This window comes from Helianthus annuus, chromosome 11, assembly GCF_002127325.2.
Source record: "Helianthus annuus cultivar XRQ/B chromosome 11, HanXRQr2.0-SUNRISE, whole genome shotgun sequence".
Classification (NCBI taxonomy): domain Eukaryota; kingdom Viridiplantae; phylum Streptophyta; class Magnoliopsida; order Asterales; family Asteraceae; genus Helianthus; species Helianthus annuus.
Window position 1 is genome coordinate 172,865,444 of NC_035443.2, and position 14,903 is coordinate 172,880,346.

The window sequence follows — 14,903 nt, forward strand, 5'->3', positions numbered from 1 at the left end:
TGCCAACCAGAACAACCAATAAAACAAGTTGTTCGACAAAAGTGACAAAAACCGGTGAAGGAGCAACTCTTAATATACCGCAAGTGAACTGAAAAACTATAATTGTTGGGGAAACTTAACCGTGGGATATGGTGGGGCGGGGGTTTGGGGCATGGGTTGACACGTGGACTTCGAGGGGTACCGCTGATCAGTTGCATGTTGGGTCGGTATGGCGGGGCGTGGCTAGCCCGCGTGGGTTGGCCACGTGTTATAAATTTAAATCATAGCCACCTACAGCCTAGCCGACCCAGCCAATGAGAGCCGGCCACGGAAGGCCGCTAGGCCCGCCTAACACCCGGGCTGAAACCCCGGCCCAAGGGGCCACGCCAAAACCCAAGCCCACCCGGGGTGATGACTTGGGCGTTTGTACCCAACCCCCGTCCCATACCCCATAGTCTAAAACACACACACTTTGGTCCGAGAACCAGCCAGGTTTTCAGGTACCTCACCATATCAAGACTATGTCCAGAGGTCAATAACATAAGTTGAATGGTCATGTTATTGTAAAGGCGTTATGACAGAAAACGAAGTTTAGCTCTTGCGGCAGGAATACTGATTTTAGTCAACCACAAAATCAATGATCAAACAGAAAAATGATTCCACAAAAAATATACTATATACATAATTTCATTAAACAAATGAAAAAAAACTAGAAAGGTAAATTGTCGGTGAACAAAATCTCACATCGGTAACACTTGCAGAATAATCATACTAGAATTTGTAGTTCTGCAATGCAAGCAATATACAGGAGCAGATGGAACAGTTATCTCCATATCCACACTTGCAACATTATGAATGATAATGCTTCACAAGCTAACCAGACACGACACCCGAAGGCACGATGTCAAGAAATATATGTGAATACTAATTTGAAGAAATAAAAATTAAAAATCTGTTGAAATGGATATGGAGAGTTGTAACTTGTAACGTCACTTTTTCAAACTTGTACTTGAAAGGCATCTCCATTGCCCTATTTGAGGTCTTTTGTCGAGAAGCATAAGCAAGCCCGCACTGCTCGCCAATGCAATAAAAATGTGCCTGAAAAAATACCAAAAATCTATTTAAAAAAAATGTAACGGCATCACTAGTCAGATCATTAATCCCCTTGCTTTTGAACATATCTAGGTGTTTGGATGTGTGTTTTGAATAGGAAAATTAGATTTTAACAATCCCAACTTTGACATATTGGCCGGCAACAATTCTAACTAGCATGGTTTTAAAAAACGGTTGAGGCGTGCGCCTCACGGCCAAAAAACGATTCTGAGGCGCACCTCAGGGGGTTTCTACTGTTTGTGCGCCTCAGAGGGGCTGAGGCGCTAAAAAGGTTGCGCCTCAGGTGCGCCTCAGGGGTTTTAGATATTTGTTTTTGATGTTTTTGCGTTTTTGTGTCAATTTCAAGCAATTTATGTCTTTTTTATGTGTGTTTTTGATTATTTTGATGATGAATTTAGTTAGTATTACTATTTTTATAAGGTATATAATATTTATATTTATTTTTTAATTCCGCCTCGGGCTTACGCCTCGGTTCGCCTCGAGGCTTACGCCTCGTGAGGCGAAGCGAAAACGCCTCGAAACTCGTTTCCGTTTTTTTAAACCTTGCTAACTAGGGAAATGTTTTGTGACAGTCCCAACTTTTAACTTATTTTCCCTCAGCAATCCCATACTAACTAAAAGTTAACCCAGTTAGTTTTTGCTGACATGAACTGCTTATGTGGCAAAAAAGTCAAAGTTTTGCTGACATGGACTGCTTATGTGGCAAATAAGTCAAAGTTAACAAAAACTAACTGGGTTAACTTTTAGTTAGTAAAGGATTGCTGACGGAAAATAGGTTAAAAGTTGGGATTGTCACAAGACAGTTCCTTAGTTGGGATTGTTGCCGGCCAATACGTCAAAATTGGGATTATTAAAAACCAATTTTCCTTTTGAAAATAATTATCTGATGTTTAAAATTAACGGAATCAGAGTTGAATAAAATAGGTGGTTAGAGGTAGTGTTTGGATAAGAATTATATAATTAGTTGTTAGTGTTTGACAACTTTAGAATATTAAAGGACCTAATATATAAAAAGACCAAACTTGGCATTATTGTGAAAAAAATGTAATGTTTCTTTTGTAATGCAAGTACAAGTCTCCCAAATTAGCTTTAAAAATCAGTAAATAGGTAATTAATTTCATAGAATGATATTTTTGTTACAGGCGGTATGAAACTAATTATTTGACCCCTATATAGTCAGATGATCAGAATGACAGAAACAAAAAAAAAAAATGAACCGAAAAAGTATAAAAGATTTATCAATACTTACTTGTTTCGTTGTTCTTTCCTTCCCAAGAAACCGAATGATGCGATCCACTGTCAAAGGGAGACAGATGACAGATAATTATCATCTTTTAACAATACAAACTAATTTGTAATTTAAATCAAACAATACATTTTTTCACAATATTATATTTACATAAACATGAAATATATTATTATTAAGCAAGATTATAGGAAGCATAACACCCAAATCATCGAATGCTCCTCATATGAACAGAAAGTGACAACCTTGGAAGAAAAAAACAATTATTTGGTTATATTTTCTCTGAGAAAGATTTAACTAAAACGAGATGAGACAAAGTGTCAAGCATAAGTTGGAGCATAGTTATCGATAGCGAATAGCGACAAATAGCGACAAGGTACCTATATGCTACGTAACGATAGCGATGAAATAGTGCTCGCTATTTCATGTATAGCGCTAAGGTAGTAGAAAATTTTAAAAATAAAAAATATAGATATCTATAAGTTATATATGTATATAATGTTAATTTTATACTTTTTATGCATAAATTCAGAAGTTAAAGGACCAAATGTAAGCTAGTGAAGATAGAGGGGTTAAATGTTTAAATACACAAACTAATTTTACACTTTTTTATGTAAAAGTTTATAAGTTTTAGGGGCTAAATATAAACTGGTGAAAGATAGAGGGGTTAAATGTTAAAATACCTAAAGTTATTTAACCCTAGGAGTGTTAAACACGCCGCTACTCTGCATCTTCTTCCTGGTCGCATCTTCTTCTCACATGTTTCCGGCCAAAAAGCAGCGCCGGCGCCGAAATTCATCGCCGGAGGTCGCTATACGCTATTTTCACGCTTTTCAGCCGCAAGATCCAAATAGCGCAGGTCCATCGATTCGCAACGCTATTCGCGATAGCGGTCGCTATGGCCGCTGTCGATAACTATGAGTTGGAGAACTATTGTAATAATATAGTTTTAATGTAACCCTAATTAACACGTTAACTATCTACAAACTTCTAAACATTTATAAACAAATGGATTGAAAGCTTAGCATATAATAAGCCATCCAAAACATAGATTCAGTGGCTGTTGTCAATAGTAGCCATCAGAACCGTGCACACGTACATGCCTACTCAAGAGACTACTAAAAAGACCAACAAAGGATAACCTGAAAATGGGGCTGCAAACGAACCAAACGTTCAGCAAATAGTTCGTGAACTGTTCGACGGGAAGTTTGTTTGCGTCCGTTCGTTTATTAAAAGAACGAACATGAATAGATGCCGCGTTCATTCATTTATGTTCGTGAATGTTCGTTTATGTTTGTTTGTCTCTGATAGTTCAGTAGTGTTTTTAGTTTTTATATTTTATTTAAATACTTCAAAATTACAAGAAATAAAAATTTAGTAAGTATCACTGTATGTCTGTATCATATATTCTGTTCTTGTGCTTTTTGTTTCCATTTGTGTTCATGAACAATAGTTTATGTTCGTAAGCGTTCGTTGCCTAAATCAACAAACGAACACAAACACGTTCATTTCCTTAACGAACGAACACAAACAAAAAATCCCGTTCGGTAAGTGTTCATGAATAGTTCGTGAACACATATATTTCTTTAGCAAACGAACACGAACAAGGTCTTGTTCGTGTTCGTTTGGTTCGATTGCAGCCCTACCTGAAACCATTAACCATCTATCACAAACAAACCGCTATCGATATTGAATCTTATATTCAAATGTAATCAATTTGAAACGCTAAAAAACAAAAAAAAAAATAGGTTTACCTTGAACACCGAAAAGAAAGACGAGCCCACCCCATTATACGGTTTCTTAGCATGAGCTTTGTTTGATGCTGGCATTTCTTTACACAATTGTTGAGCGATTTCCTTCAATAATACCAGTTGCGCCTTATCGGTCCGCATCGAAATAAGCGCTTGCCGCATAGATTCCCGATCCGCCTCAAGTGCATGAAGTCTCGCGTATAGTTTCTTAACTTCCGGATCTTCAATTCCATTACGCGAAGATGATTCTTTAGGACTGCTCATAAAATCATCATAAGTACCAATATTAGCCTTTTGATAATCGTTCACATTATGTATAGAGTCGATTGTATAAATCCTATCACTCATTTCATAATTTTCATCTCCAAATTCTGTTACGGGTTCCACTTTTTTAAAACTCGGAAAATCGTTTAGAACCGGATTCAAATCCGGTACCAATTCTTCTTTCACGTTTGCGAAATACGAGCCACCGCTATCACTAGAAGATCGCCTCGAGTGTTTCTTCATCGGTGAATAACCAACGATAACCTTTTCAAAAACCGGTTGACTTTGACCAGGACTTCTTTGACTTTCCAACTCGTTAATTCTTTCTTCTATATCTTTTAAAGAATGTGGAGTTTCACCAAACGCGTACTTTTCTATATCAACTGTTTCGTTATCGTTATCCGGGTACGCACGATTTTCGTTCAAGTTGTTGCATTTCAACGGAGGGTAGTCGTACGACGCGAAATCGAATTGGCTTTCTAAATTTTTAGCAATACTATTCTCACGGGTCATGAAATTTTGCTCACCGTCTGCTTCTGATTCAGTGAGCCCGTAACTAATCATTCGGTGTTTATACGCTTGCACTTCACAAGTCAACGATTGTATCGATTGCTCCCGTCGGTACAACAAATCCTCTAACGCCATCAACTCTTGTTGATCATGCGCCATTTTCTCTTCGGAAAACCGTTTAAACTGCCGCGCTTCCATTTGAACTTCAGCCTTTTCACGCTGTAACTTCAAGATCATCGACATGGCTTCGTTTGCGGCAGACGATGACGCGTACCTTTCTTCTTCTAAATCGGAAATAAGATCTTGAATCGTGAGTTGTTGGTTGCTAACCATTTCACGCAACGCATTACACTCGTTTTCAATCTCCACACGCGCTACAGACGGGATTACAAGACCAGGTATGACGAACTTATCACCATCTTCTTCAGACCCGTCGACTTTTCGTTTCACGGATCGTAACCATGTAGTGCCGGAATAAGATCCGTTTCCAGGATCATGATTGCTACAACCGCAATCACAACATTTGACCATACTCGTGCTTTCCGACTCCATATTTCCACCACCGTACATGAAATCCAGTCAAAACAATAACAATAACATATGCAAAACCAGCTTCTATAACCTAATTTTCCCCTCGGATTAATCCCCCGTAAATATCATCAGCCCTCCACTAAACAAAACACCAAAAGGACCCTGCAATAAAGCGGTATCCTCAATGATTACTCAGCACAGATTACGATTACCACTTTACAGTTACAATTACAATTTCAAATCAATATGAACACGTCATTCGCAAATATCTAATTACAAATACAAATCAACATGAACACGTTACACATCATTCACAAGTATCTAATTACAATAACAAATTAATATGAACACATCATTCACAAGTATCTAATTACAAATACAAATCAATATGCAGTGGCGGAGCCAGAAATTTTTTCTTATAGTGTCATTTTTTATGGATACCCCGGTTTATAGTAACCCGGAGTCGAACTTTTTTGGATCGGTTCCGATCTAGTCGGGTCAAATCACATAATAAAAGCAAATATCACAGTAACGGTACAATGTCATTGAATTAAAACACATAATAAAATTACAAAGTCATTTGAAATATATAATAAAATGCATTTAATAGTTGTTTTGTACGCATTTTCATGTTTTGAAAACGATTCATAATGTTTTTTATGGCAACTTGAAAAGAAAAACTCCTTTTCATTATAATAAACAAGTGCACGCATCATTCAAATGATCCTCAAACAGCTTGTTAGGTTAAACAATTGAAACAAAACCAATTAGACATGGGACTATAATGCTTACTGGATTAGAAAAAATAAAAATTAAGCATGGACCTTTAATGATTTAAAGTATACTAATTAAATTCAAGTAACTGGGCTTAATTTTTGAAATATAAATTTGTTTATTATGTAATTGTTTTAGAAGAAAACAAACCAGTGGTGTCGTTTGTAAAAAACAATGGTGTCACTCGAATTTTTCCTAATATACGTTGTATTTGTTACACAAAATTCAATGGTGTCGGACGACACCGTTGTTCAATGTATGGCTACGCCACTGTCAATATGAACACATTACTCACAAGTATCTAATTACAAATACAAATACAAATCAAAATGAACCTACATATTCGCAAATATCTGAATTAGGTTACTTCGATAACAAAAATTAATATGAACACGTCATTTGCAAATATCTAACTACAATTACACATTAAAATGAACACATCATTCACACAAGTATCTAATTACAAATACAAATCAATACGAACGCATCATTCACGAGCAGCTAATTACAAATACAATTATACAAATCAATATGAACACATCAATCACAAAAGCATCTAATTACAATTACAAATCAATATGAACACGTTCGATAACAAAGTGTTTGATAATATCAATCAAAATCGATGTTAGGTGGATGAAATTTACCGTCGAAAACAAGGAATTGTCAGCTCGTTAATGAGGATGAATTGAAATGAAGATTTGATGTGAAATTTTGGGACGAAAGTAGGTAACAATAAAGAGGGGAAAGTGGGGGTTCTTGAGGGAATTGTTGTGCAAAGGGAGGGAAATTAGGAATTTTTGGGGGTTCAGGTAGAACAATTTGAACCCTAGATTTATATTTCTCTTTGTTTCTTCATATTTGTTTAGCTTTTATTATTTGTCTAGTAGTCATTTTTTTATATTTTATAAAATGGGATATAAATATTTTCATCTGAATAAGTATATGTTTTCTTGGTCTAATTTTGAAAACCTTGTTTTTTTTTATATAACAAGAACTCACACGTATGTAATATACTTTTAATTTCTACTCAAACTCTCAACTCTCTTGTAGGGGAGAGGACATCATATGTAATGTAACAGTAATACATCTAATATACCATTAGGTAGTGTGTAGTGGACTAGTGGGGCTTTATATGGCGCCATTTTCTCTCATAACGCCCCCATAACGCCCCGAACACCACTACGGGCGGCGTTATGGGGTTTTTTTTGGTGGGTGGCGCTATAAATATCGCGGCGGTATATTTGTTTGGTTACAACCTTTGGCCAATCAAAAAAGAGTATAGAGTTTTTATAATTAATTAATAAAATTGAAAATTAATAATTAGGTAATGATGGGTAGGGGCTTTATGACTACGGGCTCTAATGATATAACGCCCCATAAAGCCTCTGTGTGACGTGGCACGACACGTGTCGCATAACGCCCACAAAGGGGCTTTATGACTACGGATGGCCTTAGGCTGGGTGATGTGGTTTCACGTCTTTTGTCACCTCAACCATTTTGGCGTCCTATGACGCCCCTACACTACCCCGCCTACGTCAAAGAGGGTGTTATCTTTGGCTTCTGCCAAAGCTATAGCGGGCGTAAAAATGAAGAAGGAGATGGGGCCCACTGCTTGAACTAGTTAGATTTGAGTTTTTTTTTTCTTTTTTAATATAGTTAAAATGGGCTTTATATATGACGTTATTCTACACCGTGCAAGTTAATGATAAAGTCCCCCTTGTGTGTCGCCTACATGGCGTGAGGCCACACTACCAAGCCTTAGACTAAATGCTATTTGGTAATTTCAGTAACCTTCCAATTTGAACACTATATCCCTCTTACATTCTAAACTCTTAAAACTTAAAAAAAGTATAAATGTTATAAAGTAATGGAAAAAAAAGAATATTTCATATTATGAAATATAATATGAAATATACCAACCTTAAAAAAGGAATATATAAACTTATCCATATCTTAGAATATGTATTGTGTTATGGATGGATATTTTGGAAGGAGGAGAATGTGAATTGTGAAATTTTCACCAAATCGAATAACGATTGTGGGCCAAAAGGTATACCTTATAGATATAACTTTTAATAATAACTATCTTATATAAATCCGAAAAGTAAGTTTGCACAAATATTATGATAACTTAAATACGGGTTTTATTGTTATTTTTACTAGGGAGAAAGCCCGTGCGATGCACGGCATGCATAATGACTATGTTTGTTCGTGGTAAGACGTCTGACACGGCCGGTGCATAACATGTAAGACAATACGCCTACAGAGGGGCGTGCTTAAACTTTATTAAACCATGGACCATAAGTTGTTTCCTTGGCAAAACTTGCCGGCCAAAGAGAAGTGAAAAAAGATGTCTTCCAAGAAAAAAAACATGAAACAGAAAAAGGAAAAACGCATAAACTCTCGCACGCCTTCCTATCTTATTGGATAACACATAGACCAAACTTTAGCTAACGCATGCCACCGTCATCCCCAATCCCATCACCAGCCAACTGACCGCAGTGAAATAACTTAAAGAAAACAATTAAAAATGGTATACTATGTTTACGTATATATGCATCGAAAAGTAGTACGGGTTTTCATTACTAACACTAAATGCAGACGGTATACCTTTCATGTGGGTCACTGTCAACTATTTCTTCTGAATCCGAATCTGCATAAGCAAGCCTGCGAAGGAAAAGCACGAAACATTTATGTAGACGGTTATCCAAAAATAAATATGCACCATTACACGGCGAAACCGTTGACCAAATATACACCGCCCTCTTTGAGTTTGTCAAAGAAATAGTGGGCAATGTTATTCCTTGCGGTGCAATGCATCACACCTCCCTGCGTAAATAAAGGCGTAGATTTTTGTTTCAGAATCAAAAGTAGAAAAGCGCAAGAATGTGGGATAGCGGAGCGTAAAAACCTACCTTTATGTCAGTGACAATATAGTCGGTGCTCATGTACTTGTCGTTAACACGCGTCACGTCCCATTTTCTACAAACCATTATCATGATAGGTTCGGTGCACCCTTCACGGAGTTCACTAAGGAACATATGACTGCTTGTACCACCGTCGGACGTTTGCAAACTAAGGGGGCTGGCCATGGCAATAGATGAGGAAAGGAAACTATGAACCTACAAACATAACAAAGCCGGCAATCTTATAGCATAACCAAAGACCGTTCAACTGTCTACAAATTAATCATATCCTAATGAATGATATTAAATAACATGGATATTCAAAAAGGCACAATAAAACAATGCAATTTAATTAATTTTAAAGCGACTTTTGGTATCCTAGCTTGTAGTTAGAGTTTCTTGAATTGGTTTTTATATGTAGGATGATTGTAATCAATTTTGGTTTAATTGGCTTCGTAAACCATGGAGGAAGATGAAGAGGAATGAAGTTCAAAGGTGTGACTCTCTGGCGTCTTAATTCAATTAACTCTTTTAATTCTATTATTTTAATTAACTCATTTATGTTAACTTAAATTTATAATAAATTGTAAAAAATTAAAATAGTATTCACGTTAAATGACCATTTTACCAAAAAAATTAACCTCATTAGTATTGTACTATAAGCATAAAAACTTGCAATTACTTAAATTTTACCGTTATCCTTATGAAATGCTTTATAATATAGTATAAATCAAAAGCACTAAAAATTGAACATGGAACGATCTAAGGGAAAAAAATGGTACCTGCTTTAGAAAAAAGAATGGACTGTTTGAATTCAGTCGTAACTTCCGAAGTCCGATTAGATTCTGATGAAAAACATGCGAGTCAAGAAGCGAACTCGTGAGCGGGTATGAGTGTGAAAAGGTTCCCGTGTTTGTTACGGAGTGGCATTTTATACCGATTTATCAGCTGAAGCCATTAATCAACCCTTTAAGTATCGATTACCATTAATGTTATATGATTCGATTTATTGGAAGATGTTTAAAAGATGAAATGGTTCGGTTACGATGAAGAAGATGATTGATGTCACTGTCTTTATTATTTGGATAATGAAGTATTGTTTGAAGGTTCGGTTACGATGGTTGATGTCACTGTCTTTATTACTTGGATTAGATAAATCATTCTTTATTAATTGAATTATTAATGAACTACTATTATGTGAATTATTTGAATTACTTGGACTTATGGCCCTTAAAGACGATAATGAGAAGGACAATTATGCCCCCTGACTAAGGTAATTAAGTGTTGTACCATAAGCACTATAAATTGTAATTACTTAATTTTGCAAGTATCTTTGGGAAATGTTTTATAACCTACCACTTGTACACTATTAATTATGAATGTGATGGTTCATTTATATGGCTTTGGATACCACATGATTTATAAAAAGTTTAATTCTTTTAATTTGATTTAAATACATATTTTAGAGTTGTGTGGCTAACCTAAATATAGTATCATTAATGAACCTTAAAAAATGAAGGTTGTAAAAAAGTTGATATAACTAAATTAATGAACCTTAAAAAATGTATTTAAGAGGCTCATAATGAAGGTTGTAAAAAAGTTCATATAACTAAATTTTTAAATATATAGATATAGATATAGATATATAAAAGAACCCATATATAATTACGGGTTTTATAGTTATTTTTATAAAATAAAAGAAGCCATAAATAATGAAATGGTAAACATTCTAACAAAGGGTGGTCCTCTATAAAGCAAAAACTGGATTACTTGATTAAAAATAAGATAATGTAAACATCTATACTATATAATAAAAGAAACCTCTTTTGAGACACTTGTCATTCTCTCATTTAATTAATTAAAATTATTAATAATACTAATAATAATAATATTTAATCTAAATTAATACAAATTTTTATTATTAATAATATTTAATCAAATCTAAAATCTAATCTTTATTATCAATAATATTTAATCAAATCTAATAAGAATTCATACGAATTCTAAAATTTTTTTAATATATTATATTAACTTTAAGCTTTTCAATATATCGTATAAACTTAAAGCTTTGAATTAGAGGTGGTGATACTGTATTTTGGATCAAACTGGATCGGACTTAAACTGCTTCGGATAGAATCAATCAAAGAAATTGGATTGGCTCAAACTGATTGGGATTAGAAACCGGTTTATATGAGAGGGAAAAACCGAATTGGTTAGGTAATATGAAAATTAAAAAAAAAACCCAAAATTCATTAAATCTATACTATATAATAAAAGAAACCTGTTTTGAGACACTTATCATTCTCTCATTTAATTGATTAAAATTATTAATAATACTAATAATAATAATATTTAATCTAAATTAATACAAATTTTTATTATTAATAATATTTAATCAAATCTAAAATCTAATCTAATACAAATTTTTATTATCAATCATATTTAATCAAATCTAATAAGAATTCATACGAATTCCAAAATAATAATAATATTTATGATAATAATTCCTTTCATCTCATCCTCTACGTATGCATGTGCATGTATATTGAGTTAGAAAAAAAAAACTTAATTTCCTAGCCCAATTGCCACTTAATAATTATCGGTCCGACTCCTTTTGAGGACCAAATCGTCCCAACTCTCTTGTGTTCAACTGTTGGCGTATGCATGTTATTTGATCTGATTCCTCAAAACAAACTTCCGAACTTAAGGCTCTAATCCTCAAACCGCCCAAACTGCCAAATTAGTTTATAAAATTATATTTCTTCCACCCGTGAATACACAGGGGGTTTTTTAAATATAATTTTTTTATTGTTTGGTATATAAAAGTACTTTTATTCAACCCGCACAATACACGAGGTTCTTAAAGATATAATTTTTTATTATTTAATATATAAAACTATATTTACTCAATACATGTAATAAATGAGGTTTTTAAAAATATATTGTTTTTATTTGATATATAAAATTATATTTATTAAACCCGTGTAATACACGAGGTTCTAACCTAGTTCTAGAATAGATAAAACGTTATATAAATTAAAGAAACCATAAATAACGAAATAGTAAATTAATATAAACATTCTAGATAAAACGTCATTTTCAAACGAAACGAGAACACATGATCATGAATTTTACAGACGACCATTTCATTCATCTACGCAGCCTAATCAAGGTGTCATTATCCAAAATAATATTATTTATTATTTATTAATTAGTGTAGGTCATAATTAGTACGCCAATAAAAGTCAGTTTATAGCCTTACTTAGCATTTTTCTCATTTTCTAAGAGTGAGCGGGGCACTCTCAATTTGATGGCGGCACTCCCCTCTTAGGTGACTTGTTTTTTTATTAAAAAAAAAATTTCATTGGTTGATTGAATGAGGGGCCCACCTTCTCTCTCCTCCCCTCTTCGGTGCCGGCTCCCCGATTTGGCCTCCCGCCTTGATGGCGGCACCACCCCTTTTCGGCGAACTTAGTCCCCGCATGGGGTCACCGAGGGTGCCCCCCTCACCCTAAAATATATCGTTGGTCAGAAGCCATAATAATAAGATTATAAACAAAGCTCAGTCAAATACCTAAAAATATAACGTTGGTCAAAAGCCATAATAATAAGATTAAGATATAAACAAAGCTCAGTCAAGATACTAAGTGGTTGTTTGGCAAACTTTAAGTGTTAAACCAATAAGATATCTGAACTATTAAGAGCCAGTATGATGCTTGATCGTTCAGAGGCAAATGTCTGACCAATTCAGATTAGAGATCTTAACCATTCAGACATCTGCTCGCGAAACAAACAGTCTGAACCATTAAGTGTTGAACCAGTAAGATGTCTAAACCATTAAAAGTCTTATTAAAAGCTAAAGAAACAGCCCCTAAGCTAAACTTATGTTTTTTTATGACGGTACAAGCTTTAGATTAAAAAAAAAAAAAAAACTGGCTTAAATTTAATGTCAACTTTTGACTCGGATGAGATACTCCTAGCCTACCCCGTTAGACTCCTATTCTTGTAATTTATGAACTCAAGATTGAGTAACGTTAGTTCGGCTCAACTTTTTCTTTAAGCAATCTTTTATTCTTACAAGCTTGAGTTCAACTCGATATAAATCAAGTTTTTTAACCACTCCGGCACTAGTTCAACAAGAAACTCTAACCGGTGCGTAGAAACAACTTCAAGTCTATAATGTAATAAACTTGATGGTCCAAAATTTGGCATTAGTACTTTCTTTATTTTGTAGAAGCAAGCCCGAAAACTCAATAAGAAGGAATCTTTTTTGTTTAAAATTCTAAGTTTGATCTTAGTTTATAAATTTGACAAGTTATTATGATGCAAGTACGAGCTTAGGTTCAAAGAATATTTGCAAACAAACCGAACAAATACGAACAAGATCTTGTTCGTATTCGTTTGTTGAGAAATATGTGTTTATGAACAGTTACTGAACGAGATTTTATGTTCGTGTTCGTTTGTTAAGAAAATGAACTTGTTCGTGTTCGTTTATGAATATTTCTTAATTTTAGGCAACGAACGTTGATAAACACAAATGGGCACAAACTAATGTTCATGAACACATATGGAAACAAACGAACACAAACAAACGTTCATCAACAGAATATATTTACACCGACACCGATTAAGTCTTTTAAAAACTAAAAACATTATTAAACTATCGAACATAAACAAACACTTTACCGAATGTTCACGGACAAAAAATGAACGAACGTGACCTCTAGTCATTTTAGTTCGTTTAACTAAACGAACAAAATTTTCTTGTTCGTGTTTTATTGTTTAATAAATGAACGAACACAAAAAAAAATCCTACCAAATCTCAAGCTATATTTGTTTTATTATGACTTATAAACTCAAAACAGAGCTAAGGTTCAACTTGCTTGTTGATAAATATAGCTATAACAAACCAAATCTCAAGCTATATTTGTTTTATTATGACTTATAAACTCAAAACAGAGCTAAGGTTCAACTTGCTTGTTGATAAATATAGCTATAACAAACAAAATGTAAATAAAATTTATAAAACGCGCCAGGTAGGGGTCGAACCTACGACTTTCTGCTTAGGAAACAGACGCTCTATCCACTGAGCTACAGGCGCTTTGTTTGTCTGATATTTGATAAGCTCATAAATAAAGTAGTCTTTCTTGTTTTTAGATTCAAATGAGTGTGTGAACTCATTGGGGCAAAATTGGGGGATTTGGATCAAATCGGCGAAAAATCATTGCGGTTTACATTACGGGGTTCAACATCGGTGTAGTTCAGTGCTACATCCACCTTGAATCTTCTAATCGAGTCGACATTTCATTTATAGCCCATGATTTTGATCACTGGATTACGTAGGCTTCCTTTAATTCTCTAATATTTATATTAATGGTGATACGAAAGAGCCTTACATTGAAAAAGCAATGCTTGTAAATGAATCAAAATTAGCGTTATAATTTACAACAAATGACTTAGAGAGTTAGATGACCACCCTTTGTCAGTATTGACATAGAGATAATGAAATATAAGACGTTAGTTGTTATAAAACGAATCTTAAATTGAAAAGTAGAGCCAAAAGAATGAGGAGTATACGTGTAGAGGTGCATAAACAACATCGTAAATGATATCATCTCTAGTTATTTTTTCTTCAAAGTTTAAAAATGATGATAATAATAATAATAATAATAAGACTGTTTGTTAAATAAATGCCTCTTTATGTATTATAGTACAAGGTACTTAGTTGTACTTGTGTTTTAACATTGTATCTAGTTATACATTGATCAATACTTTATTTATAGTTATGGGATTTTCTTCCACTTTCATGATGAATTGATGATGCTC

The 14,903-nt window shown here is 34.1% G+C and overlaps 1 protein-coding gene and 1 non-coding gene across 2 annotated transcripts; both read right to left on the reverse strand.

Annotated features, from left to right (window-relative positions):
* Positions 1 to 617: 617 nt before the first annotated feature.
* Positions 618 to 7,056, reverse strand: LOC110891097 (myosin-binding protein 7). Its single transcript, XM_022138755.2, has 4 exons — positions 6,816 to 7,056; positions 4,093 to 5,556; positions 2,342 to 2,388; positions 618 to 1,077 (listed from the first exon to the last, which is right to left on the reverse strand). Exons 2-4 carry the CDS (start codon positions 5,431 to 5,433, stop codon positions 969 to 971), a joined length of 1,497 nt encoding a protein of 498 aa, XP_021994447.1. The 5' UTR covers positions 5,434 to 5,556; positions 6,816 to 7,056; the 3' UTR covers positions 618 to 968.
* Positions 7,057 to 14,105: 7,049 nt separating this feature from the next.
* Positions 14,106 to 14,178, reverse strand: TRNAR-CCU. The gene has a single exon. It is a non-coding gene; the product is annotated as a tRNA-Arg (tRNA).
* Positions 14,179 to 14,903: the final 725 nt, after the last annotated feature.